Raw genomic sequence first — 14,076 nt, 5'->3', positions numbered from 1 at the left:
ATTGTTATTACCACTTATTAGTAAAGCTTGCATTAAATTACTCATGTCTATTATTAGCCATTATCATATTGTTGAAGATGATTTTGACCATTATCTGTCTTATTCTTATTATCATTAGTATGGGATTCTATTGTTGTTATTTATAATTCATTTCTGTTTAATTTTAATTTTAGGGATATTTTCTTCCCGCCCATCTAAACACAGTGCAGTTATCATAATCAAACACAAGAGGAGGGGAAGGAGAAGAGTGTAAATCTCAGTGTACACACAGTGTAAACCTCCTCAGTGTTATGATCCTTTATTTTTCAGTTGTACTAATTTGTCAAACTACTGTTTATGGATGTCTTGTTTTGTAGTAGTTTGTACTCTGTTAAGCTTAAAAATAAAAAAATAAAAATAGTCAAATTGAATCAATATTATATTTCTATCAAATATGAACTAATATTCTCATTTTTGTGGTCTGAATAATGGTTCAAATCCATAAGCGTCAGTCTTGAAGTAGACAAAAACCTTAAAATCTTAAAAAATCACATGACCTAAAACACCTTTTACAGATTACTTGAAAAAATGTTAAAATGTGGGGAGAAAAAATGCGTTTTGAAGGTTAATTATGAGCCGTACAGCACAAAAACAATGTGTGGCCTCTAAACCTTGGTGTGATTTCAAAGGTGTCTCACAACCATTAGCACAAAAAGGTGCTGTAAAGGATCGTCAGAAGTGCAGTGTAAAAATACTCAATTTGATATCACTGGTCTGGAAAAAAAAACAAAATGATTTTAATGAGTGATGAGTGCCTTAGATGTTTGTATTGATGAGAGTAATTCAGTGCCCTTTCAGTGAGTGTTAATAGATGCCACTAAAGGTAAAAGCATTGTTCAGCAGCAGCATACTAGCTAATATTAGCTCCTATTACACTTTTTGAACAAAGCATCAGTACAATTAACTGATCTGTCACTCTATATCTCAATGTGTGTAAACTGTAATCTGGTAATAATTCAGAACTGATTGATTTAGTATGATACAACTAAATATAAATTCGATCAAATCATCACCTTTTACCTTAAAAAAAACACAGATGTATAAAACACTATGCAACTTAATGCTGTTGATCACCTTATCTGTGGGTTTCATCTCCATTCCATTATTCAGGTTTTTCCGTAAGCACTGGCTCAGTGGTTCAGCCATTGTGACACTTACAGTTTTAGCTATCCGTGTCGAAACCTTTGACTTTTTGTCATCACAGATGAAACCAAACTAAGCACTAAAAGCAGTCTCCCTACCTCTGGTACAAAAATGGTAATAAATGAGCAGCGTTGGGCCAATATTACTGGATAGCTTCTGGCTGGTGTTAAAAATGAGCTGTGATCGGCTTAAAAAAGAAATACAAAAGAATGGAAATACAAAACCGAGTTTTAGGAAGAAAATCCATTGGGGAAACACCCAATGACAAACCTAAACGTGTGTGTTAAAGCTTTATCTGTTGAAATCTCCACTTTTTAATGTTTTTTTAAAAACTTCTGAGGCCAGAGGGATCCTGCTTATTAGGCATTGACAGCAGAAAACCCTGGGAAAGAGTGGAATAAATCTTGCCATTCATTACAGCCTAATGAACTGTGCAAATGTATCTGGCAGGTCAATACAGGCGGCCTAAGGAGAAGACGACCTCAGCCCGCTCATTCTGCAGAGCCCAGGCGGCCGAGGCCTAATGAAGACTGAACTTTAATCATCATGTGGATATGGTCGTCTCATGAGGAACGCGCGCGCACACACACACACACACACACACACATCCACCCTGCCTTACCTTACGAGGTTTACGTTGTCGCCTGGCTCTTTGCAGGTAGTGCACTCGGTTCGCGTGTCATCACTTTTGGGTTTCTTCTGCACAGTGGATTGGCGCTGTCGGCGTTCCCTTGGCATGTGCTCCTATTGAAACATGGCTGATTAGAAATTAGGGCTACACAGGTGCTTCTTGGAATCTAAAACAATAAAAAACACCATGACATTGACAAGGGATGAAGGTGGAGACACTCATACACTGCATTTATTCCATTTTGAAGCTGGTTAATCACTCAATCTTAAAGTCTCTAAAAATTGTTTTGTTTTGCTGATACAAAACTATACAAACCTCAATTTTTTCCTCTCCCTCTTCACTGTTGGTTAATCTCTTCCTTTTCTGGCCTCTGGTTCTCTGTGCACAAGGTAAGATAACAAATATCAAAGGAGTGATTGTGACTGTGGTAGTGTCACAAATAAAAGGTATACTATTCCTTCATTCAGCAGTAATATATTAATGCTGGGAGAAGGAATGATTTCAGTCAGCAAATATGTATTTTAAAGCTGTTGGGGAACTAACATTTTTTTAGAACACATTTAAAGACGTAGTAGGCCTCATCTACCTATAAAAGCAAGGACCGTGTGTGTGGGCGTGCATGCGGAGCAAATATCTCCCCAACGCGGTGCGAGTTCAACTTGAAACTTGGTCAACCGGTTCCAAATACCCAAAGTGTGTGTATCCACTTCCAGTTCCGGGTTCATGACGTTTGTTTGGGTTAAAATAAAAAAAAAGGTCAATAATGAAAATGTTTTTGTACCGCTAAAAGTCATTTAAGTTAATATTTCATGGTTCACTTCCTCCTTCATCTCCATGAGCGTGGGCGGTGGCTGTGCTGACGGTCGTTAGCCGACCTTATCGCGTTTGTGAGCGGATGGGTCCACTATGATTATTGTTTGTTCTGCGCAACGGTGAGTGTTTCTTCTTATATTCTTCTATGTGCTAAGAAAGATGCTAGCAGCTACAATGTAAACAAACACACACGGCTGATGCGCGTGCGTGCATGCACTACATCGGGATGTACATGGTGAACGCACACAGAGCCGTTGAGAGAGTTGCGACTTTGGGGTTGCAAAACGTTTATTTTTCCTGGTACTTTAGGGTCTCTCGCTCTCTCTTTTTTTACACACACGCACACGCACACAGTATTTATAATAAAAATATAGTAAATGAGTAAAATAAAACTAAAAACTAAACAATACTTATACAAAAAGTACACAAAATGACAACAGAAATGCATAAAAATATACAAAAAGGCTCCAAAAACATACAAAATTACTCCAAAATACATACATTACAGAAAAATACACCAAACAACAACCAAAATATGAAAAATATTTATACAAAAAGTAAACAAAATTACAACAGATATGCATTAAATTATACAAAAAGGCTCCAAAAACACACAAAATTACTCCAAAAAACACACATTACAGAAAAATACACCAACCAACAACAAACTCAAAATACACAAAACTAAATATTTATACAAAAATACACAAAATAACAACAGAAATGCACAAAACTACACTAAAAAAGAAACTAAAATACACAAAAAGATTCCAGAATCACACTACAATGGCAACAAAAAACAATATTCATACAAAAAATGCACAAAAACACAATAGAAAGATACAAAAATACGCAATTATACCCCTTATGCTCCCACATGAATGCACACTTCCGACGGGCACTGTACTAGTAGATTAATAAATCACATGTATTTCTTCCGAAAAACGGGAGAATTTACTCCCAAACATTGTCAAAGGTTGAAATTTCGGCTCGCAAGACAGTTTTTTACTCCATCATGAACAATGGGTTTGTTGACAAATGCTCATTTGACTAATTTAACGTGTGAAAAGTTTCAAGCATTGTATTGTGGGATTTGGAGTTCGGTTGAGGATTGCAAAAAGGGCACCAAAACGAAAACTTTTCTGTACAAAGTGTTATTACTTCATTGTTACCATGATTTCTTGTGTTTCCTTGCCAGACAAGGAAGACAGTAATTTGCTTGGTGCCATGTTTGTTCTGGATTGTTCATTGTGTTTCCCGTGATATGTCAATCTGCGAGACATGAAATTTGGCAATATGTGAGTATTTCCGGGAAAGCCACAAAATCTGCCATTGTTTTGGCACAACTTTAACAAGGATCATCCCCAGCAGCTTTAAAAAAGCACAAACAAAACACACACGCACTGATCACATCCACAGTGCATTGAAGGGACTCGGGCTGTGAGTAACTGACAGGTTTTCATTCATCAGATGTGTGAGTGATTTATAAAATTTAGTATTTAGATTTCTATTTTACGCAATATAGAAAATGACAATATCGCCTATAGCTATCTAATTTTGTTAAAGTTCTTTTTGTGTTAAAATTATAATGTTAACTCATTTACTGCCAGCGATGTTAAGAACAGCCAACCACATACTGCCAGGCATTTTAGATGATTTTCACTGATTTTTCAAGAACCACAGAATATTTTGTACTATGACAATGTGAAACCTGAAACCAGATTCTGAAAAAGCCTTCTTCCACCAGACTACAGGCTATAGACTTTAACCACCATGCCAAGGCTACAGGCTTCTATCACTTATCTAAAGGGTATAGCCTTCAGAAAAAAAATATTTTGTTTCTAGCTTGTTTCATTCTTCTGTAATCAGCAGTTGAATAGAGGTTTCACACAAATCGCCAGTTTGTGACAAAAAGCTGAGAAAAACGGCTTTTTCTGAAAAAACCTATTCGTGACTGAAGCATTTTTTTTTTTTTTTTTGCTTTAGTGACACCTCAATATTGGTTTCCTACCATAAAACTACAAAAACAACACTGAGACTGGCAAAATTGTTATTATTTTGTTATCTGTGTCAGAGTTGTATGGATTTCTTAGTGCATTTTGGCATTCCTCCAAGTCTCTCCCCCATCATTCTCCCCACACGCAACTTCCTCCTCCTCCCATCACGACACTCTCAATAGTCCACTTAGTTCCACACATGCTCTGGTCAAGTGTGAGCTGCTGGGAGCTGCTGTGAACTTCAGCATCAACTTTCGTATCGCCATGTTCTGCCTTGCAAACTATTTTCCTCTTCCTCTGAGCTCTGCCCATCACGGGTGATCTCTCATCCAAAGGTCAGCTGCTGCCACCTACATGTCACCAGTTGGTCACTACATCATGGTACAAGCTCGATATTCATGGGAGAGCTTCGTCACACTGTCTTCTAGCAAACCCAGCTGAAAAACACAATTAACGTCTATAGACGTGAATGGCACTCCACGTTACTAAACCAAATAACGTCTATAGACGTTAATGGCACTTAATGAGTTAATAGTCATTCTTTTCAATACTTCTCTCCTGTAAGCCTTTTTCACAGACTGCGCTCTGAACGCCTTTGAGCACAAGTGTCACACCCTCACCCACTCAAAAGTTGTTGAGGCAACAGGATAGGATAATGGGCACAAGTGGCAGGATTGTGTTATGTTCTCTGAGTGCCTAGCTGAAGAGGGAAACGTCCGGTTGTCCCTAAATGCATTGGAAACAATGGAAACAATGCATTTAGTTTTCTTCTGTAACATTACAAACTCTGTTTCCTCTGTTTCCACACACCATATACGTAATATAACAGCCACTTTCCACTGAATGCGTAACAACTGTGTATCCGCTGCATCACGGCGGCCGAGCTCATATGTTTCCATTCAAGTCAAGGTGTCAATTACCACCAGTAGTGCATGCGGTGCGTCATGGCTACTGTATGTAACAAGTCCGTCAGTTTGGAGTCCTCCGCAACAGATACGCAGACCTCTTTTTGGCGGATGCTGAAGCCCGATGCACAAATACAGCAAAGATAAGTTTGGTGTGGAACAGGAAGTAGTGCACAGACACATGATGAAACATCTGGTTTATTTTTTTAAATAAGATACTCTGTGTTCAAAGCAGATCATATTTATATCCATTTTCCATATGGTTTGCTCCTTCTTAGGGTCACAGGGGTCTGCGGGTGTGCATCTCCAGGTTTCTTAATGCGCTAAGCGGGGCTACACCCTCGACAGGATTTATGTTTTTTGACATATAAATATTGCACTTACTCATGGTTGAATCACAATAATCTCCACAAAAGCAGAAGATCTGCAGGGCAGGACCAAGTCGTGTTCCTTCTGCTCCTCTCGAAGGACACAATGAACTGTTTATATGGTTTTGTGGTTCTCTTTATAGACTACACCTTGTTATATCGCATGGGGAGATCCCCTGTGGAGCCGCAACAATGTGTATCACAGACAAAGCAGGTGGGGATTGATGGACATCGGAGCACACAGACGTTACAGAGTAGTTACGCATCCAGTGGAAATCCAGTGTAAGAATAAATGCCGCATCTCAAAGGTGATCTAGTCACTAATCTAGCAATTTCCAAATGATTTGATTTGTTAAAACATTACACATGTAGCTACAACACAGGGTGCTTGAATATTTAAAAAATTCCATTTTTACTACACAAGAAAATATGGGACAAAATGATTCCTGAACCTCTCAGGACAAAAGTCGCATAATTCCTAAGTACAATTCTGTATGTACATATTCCACAGTGAAAGCAGAATCCTGCATATTCAAAGACTGTGAAAACAATTCCGTCTGTTGCCCTAATTTTGGCACAGTGTGCCAGATGGAGCTCTTATCATAACAAACTGTAAGAATACTGCCAACCGGCAGCATAAGAATCTCACTTCTGCAATTCCTGTACCAAACAAAACGCCCCACGTTGATCAACCACTTCTACATTTAAGTGGACACTCGTGAAGCAACGGAAAAGTCTTCGACGTACAGAGTGAAATTTACTTCTATGCTACATCAGCTAAACAGATACTCAGCCACACAGCGTAGCTGATCTCAGGCTCTGCTCAGGTGAGAAAATTAAAACGGCAGGCAGTTTTAAAGTCTGAGGTAAAATCAATCTTTTCATTAAGTACATCAGTGGATCTTTAACAAGCATGAATCATTCCACACAGGATTAGGGGAATTAACGGAGCATAAAAATGCTGGTAACAAGACATATTAATTTAATTCTCATCGTTGTGCACTGATTAATGGCATATGTTCATATGGGAGGTTTTAACTTTACCACGGTGATGTATCACAGGCAGCAGTAAACCACATCTAATTAAGGAGGTACATTTCAAAAAAAGAAAGAAAAAAAAGATCATCAACACAGTGAAAAACTGTTGAAGGCAGAAAACTGTTCTGCCTCTCAGCTTAACCTTCCTCTTTCCTCTCTCAGATTAACACGATTCAGATTAGTAATCAAAGTGGAGAGGGAGGAGAAAGTGTACAAAAAGCCTGAGAGAACCAGATGAAGAGGGAACAACACCAACTGGCAGCAGACATGTGGGGAGAGTTTCTTCTGCTCCCCACTTGATGATTGTAAGGTTGTTATTTTAGTTTGGAATGGAGACTACTAGTAGTCCTGTTTTGGTGTTACTTTGATGTATGCTTAGTGTTTTGGATGTTTTTGTTGTTTAGTGGACGGACACTGGTTGCCAAGGACCACTTTTGTTCAGTTTGGCCAAGGTTAATTTTGATTCTGTTGCTACTTTTGAAATCTTTGTTTGGCATTCTTTTTATGTTATGGCTCTGAACAAACCAGGCTACTAAGGAAATAACTGTTTAATTTGTATGAATAATTTCAGAGTAATATAAACCACAGCTGCTTTCTCATACATGTATATGATGCATGTACATCCTTTGGTCTGATGATCATTCACCATATCTTGCGACCAATCACTTTTTTATTTCTAATGTTAATATGATTGATTGAATAACAAACCCGTAAAAACTTCAAGCGGCACATGAACTTGCTTGGACGATTATGATGTATGACTTGCTAATGACAAGTTCATGACATTTATATATGTTGTACTAACAGCATGCTGTAATCCATTATGGCTTGTGTATCGCCGATGGATACAGCAAGATGCGTTGATTCAGCAAAACATTTGGCCACCGGCTTCTGTGTTTGAGTGTAGAAATACTATTTTTTGTTGTTGGTTCCTTTTAGCCACAAGGTGAAGTTATTTAGAAAGGAGACAAGCAACCATTTTGTGAAAGTTATTGTGCCCCTAAAAAAGATATAATGTGAACCTAGGGTGTGATTTTAATATGCACAGATGCTTCCAGACATTTCAGAACACACATACCCATGCACCCACACACCAGCACTCTGAGCAGCTTCAGAGGCCAGCGGGAGGTTGATTAGCTGGTCCAAATTATTTGAAACATGGCTTTAGAGAAGTGCCTGTGCAAAATGCATTACAAAGGCCGAGCCGAGCCTGTTGAACAGCTTCTATTCCATGCCTTCCTTTTGTAGATAAACAGTGCACTGAAAGTGACTAAGCCAAGTGTTGGTGGGTGAGAGAAAAAAATACAGAACAAATGAAATAATTCAGAAGTCAGACAAATCCATAAAAACTCCAGCAGGGTTGGGGGTGCCTGTCTGGGCCCAGGGTTTCCAAAGCTTAAGAGAAAAACACATTAACCCAGGCCACTGCGCTCCAATGTGCTGCTGTTTCCAGGACAGACAGTGTAGAGAGCAGACAAGTGGCCGGCATAATCGTCCCTATCTTTCTTCATTTCTCTATTTGGAACCTACACCACACAGCTGTCACCAGAGCAGGCTCTGCCAGAAAGCCTCTGAGGTGACGGCAAAATACACCCCCTCTGTCCCAGGTGAGAAGCCCTGAGTCACATATTGACTGGGGAAAAATAAAGAGAGAAGTCAAAGACACCTCACCAGCTTCCTCACCGCCGAGCTGCCAGGTTTCAATCGGTAGAGTGTCTTTAGGGAGCAAAGAGGCAGCTCTGTATCGTAAGATCAAATCATGGCTGACTCAGATAAGGAGGAAGGATTCAGCTCCAGCTTGGAACTGACAAAATCTTAGACACACCACACCATGTCCATGTGCTGTTTGGACATCCTACATGGCCAAAGGCATGATGAAGTAAAGATAAACATCCACAGGATAGTTTGGAAACTCATTTTTCTTCTCAAGCCTCAACCATAAAGTACATATTCCTATTTCATCTCAACTTGGCCAGATCAGAAAAAAACCTGAACGCCTTTCATTTTAACACTTTTACATGTAAAAGAATATACAAGCAGTGTTGGGAAGGTTACTTTCTTTATCAACTAGTCTATTACACTGGTTTTTTTTAGAACAATTCAACTTAAGTACAAAAGTAATCTACAAGGTTAATAATATTGTGTGTATTTAATATTTATCAGAAAACATCCTTTGTATAACTAGTTATTAGTTTAAATATTAGTGAGAGACGAGCGGCCGAACTCTGCTGAACATCAAAGTATCTCCTCAGGATGAATCAAAAGAAGCAAATCACACTGAAAACAAACCAATGATCTCTGGAATCAATGTGTGCAATTTAAGCAATAATATTGATCAATAATCAATGTCATCAAAAACTGCATTAAAATGACAACCATACGAAAAAAAAACAATAAATAAATCAGAATCAGAATGACTGTTCAGCTCTCAATATGTTCAGACCTCACATATTAATTGAACAACGAGATGTAGAATGAGAGAAGTGTGTGATATCCTCCTGTTAGTGAACATAAAATGAAGCTTTCACTACATCATTCAAACAGAGCAGCAATGGAATCATTAGCAGGTAGTAAACCATCATGTTAAAAACACCTGATATAAAATACACTAGCAGCTTTTTTACGCACACACAAGCATGTGCGGACACGGACAGCGTCTGCGTGCACACGCACACACAAAACAACAACACACAAACACCTCCATCTCTAGTTAGCTGAGTTATTTTTCCATATATAAGCTTTTCTCTGCCCTGACATCATTATATAACATAGAAGAGAAGCTAACGTTAGCATGCTAACTGTGATCAGCCTGTGTGCTGACATCCAGCTGCTCTTTAACAAGCTGCTGCCCTGAAATATCAGGAAAGTTTGTCAAACCTTGTCACTCTTCAGTAGGAAGTATTTACAGCCATCATCTCATCCATACGTGCTTCTGGATCCAGCTTTGTCTCCCGTTCCACGTCTTTCTCCCGCTGCTTGTTTTTACATCATCTTAGATTGACTGACTGACGCAAATACTTTTTTACTATTTACATTGGGGCTTCTGGGAAAAGCATCGTGTTGCCACGTTGGTAGTGAATAAACCTGTGAAACTGAGAAGCAACGGCGTGTAATCCATTGATTTTAACAATGTACCTGTAATCCGATTACCAACTATCTAAACTGTAACTGTATGGGATTAGTTACTCATAATTTGTAATCTGATTACATAACGCCGTAACATGTAATTCGTTACTCCCCAACACTGTATATAAGCAACTTAAAATATCTCAAAGTTAAACCAGAACTACACTGGAGGGTGATTTGCTTAATGATTACTTCCCTGCAGTAACGCTCCTGCTGGCTGAATTGGATGTAAAGATAAAAATAGATCTGTAAAGATTGTTGCAGGAAGTAATACAATTTGAAACATTTCAGCAGCAAAGTAGTGGTCATTGTCTTCTATTCCAGTTGATTACTAATTTTTCTGCACACTATCGTAGAGGCACCGCAATTTCTAATTTCTGTTTCATTTCATCATCTTTCTCTGTTTAAATGTCAAATTCCCACACAGCTGTGTAATTGTAGGTGTAGATGAAACTGGACGTATATACTGTTGGCCAGCCCTCCAAATCTCAACCTGAGGCCAGAAGGAACCAAAAGAAAAGCTATGAAACGAAGAATATAACGAGAAATGTTTTATTACATATTTGTGGAAAATTATATTAACATTAAATGTATATTCTGATGGTGTTTAGACCAGCAGAGAAGGCCTTGCTGACCAGGTAAAATCTTTTAATTTAGGGTTGTTGATTTTCCGTTATCATGGAAAACGGACGGAGAAAACTGAATTCATGTTGTGAAACAGAAAAACAATCTGACCTTGTGTTTTGTTTTCAATTTTTCTTTTAAATTAGGTCCCAACAAGCACGCCATTTTTCACAAGGAAATGGGTGAATGGATGTCTAGAAAGTGGGACAAATGAACAAGTATGTCCAATCCGGCCCATAATCATGTGCTACGTGTTAAGGTTTGAATAGAAAATGTTAAATTAATAACAGTAGCTGAATCTATTAACCCTCTATAGCTTGTTTGGTACGATTACAGGAACTTTACTAGCAAATAAAAGTCAGCAAAATAGGGAAAAATTATGAAACGAAAATGAAACAGAAAAGTGTAAAGTGACGCAATAATGAAACAGAGTTTAGGGAGTTCTGAAACGAAAAATTGGAGGCCCTAAGGATGTGCATGCAGTTCTAATAATCTGAACCGCTTGTTGATTCCAACACCTTAAAAACACACTTTGAACCTCTGCATTGTTTTTTGGTCACATGATAAAATGATCACTCACTTGTCAAAGCATAACACACGTGACATTTTGAATGGGAGTATGACCACAATTGGTTTGTCACACTTTCTAGACATTCAATCACCCATTTTCCTGTGGAAAAATATCATGTAAATACATGATATTGTGCCAAAACACGCTTGCGAGGCATTTTTGCGTCATGTAGGGGATTTATTTGATTTTAAATGAAGAATGAGAGAAAAAAAATTGGTAAGATTGCTTTTTCTGTTTTATAAAGTTAATTTAGTTTGTTTTTTTTGTCTACCCTACTATCGTACAGGTTAGAAGTGAGAATCTTTTAGCGCCTCACGATTTGAATCAATTACGATTATAGGAACTGTAATTCCTGTAATCGATTATGAATCGATGCCTTTAGATGCACTTTCTCACAGCATTTCTTTGTTTCTCAAAGTTGCTTCTCACTGATGAATTGCTGTTTTTTTTTTTTAAAACATAGCAATTGTATTTAGGCAGGAGACAAATGTACCTTTATACCTTTTATCAAACCATCAGAGTACATCTGTAATCTGTTCAGTTAGAACTGCAGTGCCAACGTAGCGGCGTCCATGCTTGTAACATATACAATGAACAAAAAAGGTCAGATTTAAATGATATACAGGTTATTATATTTAATAAACTAAATAAGCAGCCAAGTTTAAATAGAATTTTTGGAAATGCTGTATATGCATTGATTATCGATTACTCTGTCTGAATGACGATGCATCAATTATTTCTTCCACCTCTAATATGGGTACCACCGTGTTTGGTAAAAGAAATAGAGAAGTCAAGTTAATTATTGGTAATCAATACAGATCGATCAGTGAGCCGAGCAACACAATAGTTACACTCCAATCAGAGAGGAGGAGACTGAAAACTGCTTCTGTCTCCATTCCACAGCACTAATCACATCTGGTGTTCCGTGAGTGAATCTATACACACCGTGCCCCTCACTTGATGTTTCTTAGGTTCTGGAGACATCTCCCGAGGAATGAATTTGATTGGTCCTTTGATCTGCCTCCTGGACCTCTTGGTGCCATCTGGTAATGTCTCCATGGCGATATCTGCTTCGTCGCTGCTGGCCTGGTCACACTCAGAGCATTGCCTGAAGAGGAACAGATGGAGGAGGAGAGATTAACCTTTCATCTTCACTGTATAAAGCCTGCTGGGATTCAAAAACACAAACATGTGGGTGTATGTTATGCACACAGTGCACATTCTATTTCTATGAATGTAGTTTAATTACAGCAAAAAGTACCAAATAGTTCTTATAGTAGCTAGTGTATGTTGTTAGAAATCTATGACTTCCCGTATCCATGGCAGGGTTTTTAGTGTTAATAAAGCTGGTCTAGAATAATAAAAAAACAAAAAACAAAACAAAGTTCATATCCAGAACAACATTCTTCTTTCTGTTTTTGTAGCCTGGTATTAAATAGTCTACAAACCAATACTGTTCTGCTTGTCAATGGTTGAGGACAACTGATCGACACCACACAGTACAACATTGTTTTTAGGATAAATAGAAAATACTTTGGCTAATACATTATAGCAGTGATGGGCAACTGGCGGCCCCATGAAGCCCTTGGACTTACAGTGCCGTAAATGAGTATTTGCCCCCTTCCTTCTTCCTGATTTGTTCACACTTAAAGTTCCGGATTATAAAACCAATTTTAACGTCTCCAAAAAACAGTAATTGAAATCAAGCACTGTGACCCATGTGCGCACTGTTCGGTAGTAGGATTTGCCAGTTAAATATCAAGTATTTTTTGGAAGGAAAACCAGTAATAACGTGGGCATTTTTAAAAATCATTTTATTTAGTTTAATTTATTTTAATAATCAATTTTGATGTGTTCTGAATGTGTCTGCTTATGCTTATATGAGCTGAGGTTTGTTTAATACTTTATTTTCAGACTGAACCACAAATCAACACACACTGATTTGCATACCCAAGCGCAGATCTGACAAGAGAGTCAATCGGAGCTTCCCCTCACGTCAAAATGTATAAATGCCGAAGCTTGTGTGGATATGGACGTACTCCCGTCATACGCACAGATCTGAACATACGAACGGTTATCAAATGACGGCCAATGATTCCAAAAACACATAAAGTGACACACACAAGCCCTATGTTCTTTCCTGTGTTAATGTTCAGATTGGTCATTATTCTGAACGATGATAATGTGGCTCTTACATGAGACAATCACATTTTGTTTGGCCCCTACTGTGATACCAGATCTCTACTCGATTATTTTGAGTAAAAATGTAAACTAAAATATTAATTGGGGAGTGTTTTACTATTATATTACTTCCCTGCATGCTTTGCAGTTTTCTGGTTTCAAATTGGATAAAAAAATAAATAAAAAATGAGATTCAGTTAAAGCAAAAACTGGTGATGCAAATACAGATTCTATAATTAATTATATAAAACACTGCTCTCATATTGCTCTTTTATTTCACCACTCTCACTAACCTTAACGTTAACATGACACCAAACAGTGGCAATGAAAAGTGAAAGTATTCACATATATTAAAGAGGACATATACACATTTTTGACCTTTTAAAACAGTTCCCTGTGGTTTAAATGACATATCTGTGATGGTGTTTGGTCAAAACATAACATGAATTAAGCAAAAGAAGAAGTTTAATACCCTGTAAAAACTAGTTCTGTGAAAGTGCTCTGTTTTAGGAGGTGTGTCCCTGGATTTGCATAGACCTCCCCCTTCCCCGCCCGTCTTCCACAGGGTGGCACACACTAAAGGTATGTTCACACTGAGCATGACTGAAGTGACTAGATTACATTCAAAATCAATGTAAAT

The 14,076-nt window shown here is 38.1% G+C and overlaps 1 protein-coding gene across 4 annotated transcripts in view; it reads right to left on the bottom strand.

The window, feature by feature from the left end:
* Positions 1 to 14,076, bottom strand: part of phf14 (PHD finger protein 14) — a 138,491-nt gene that overhangs the window by 55,091 nt on the left and 69,324 nt on the right. For 3 of the 4 annotated variants that reach the window (XM_028460972.1, XM_028460973.1, XM_028460975.1), the window contains exons 14-16: positions 12,201 to 12,363; positions 2,129 to 2,191; positions 1,805 to 1,926 (exon numbers count right to left, since the gene is read on the bottom strand). In XM_028460972.1, coding sequence (XP_028316773.1) covers positions 1,805 to 1,926; positions 2,129 to 2,191; positions 12,201 to 12,363 — 348 coding nt within the window. The remainder of the gene's footprint in view (positions 1 to 1,804; positions 1,927 to 2,128; positions 2,192 to 12,200; positions 12,364 to 14,076) is intronic. The other variant, XM_028460974.1, reaches the window with a different exon arrangement.

This window comes from Gouania willdenowi, chromosome 11 (genome assembly GCF_900634775.1).
Source record: "Gouania willdenowi chromosome 11, fGouWil2.1, whole genome shotgun sequence".
Classification (NCBI taxonomy): Eukaryota; Metazoa; Chordata; class Actinopteri; order Blenniiformes; family Gobiesocidae; genus Gouania; species Gouania willdenowi.
The sequence above is the reverse complement of the archived record's forward strand: the minus strand, read 5'-3'. Positions and strand labels throughout refer to the sequence as shown.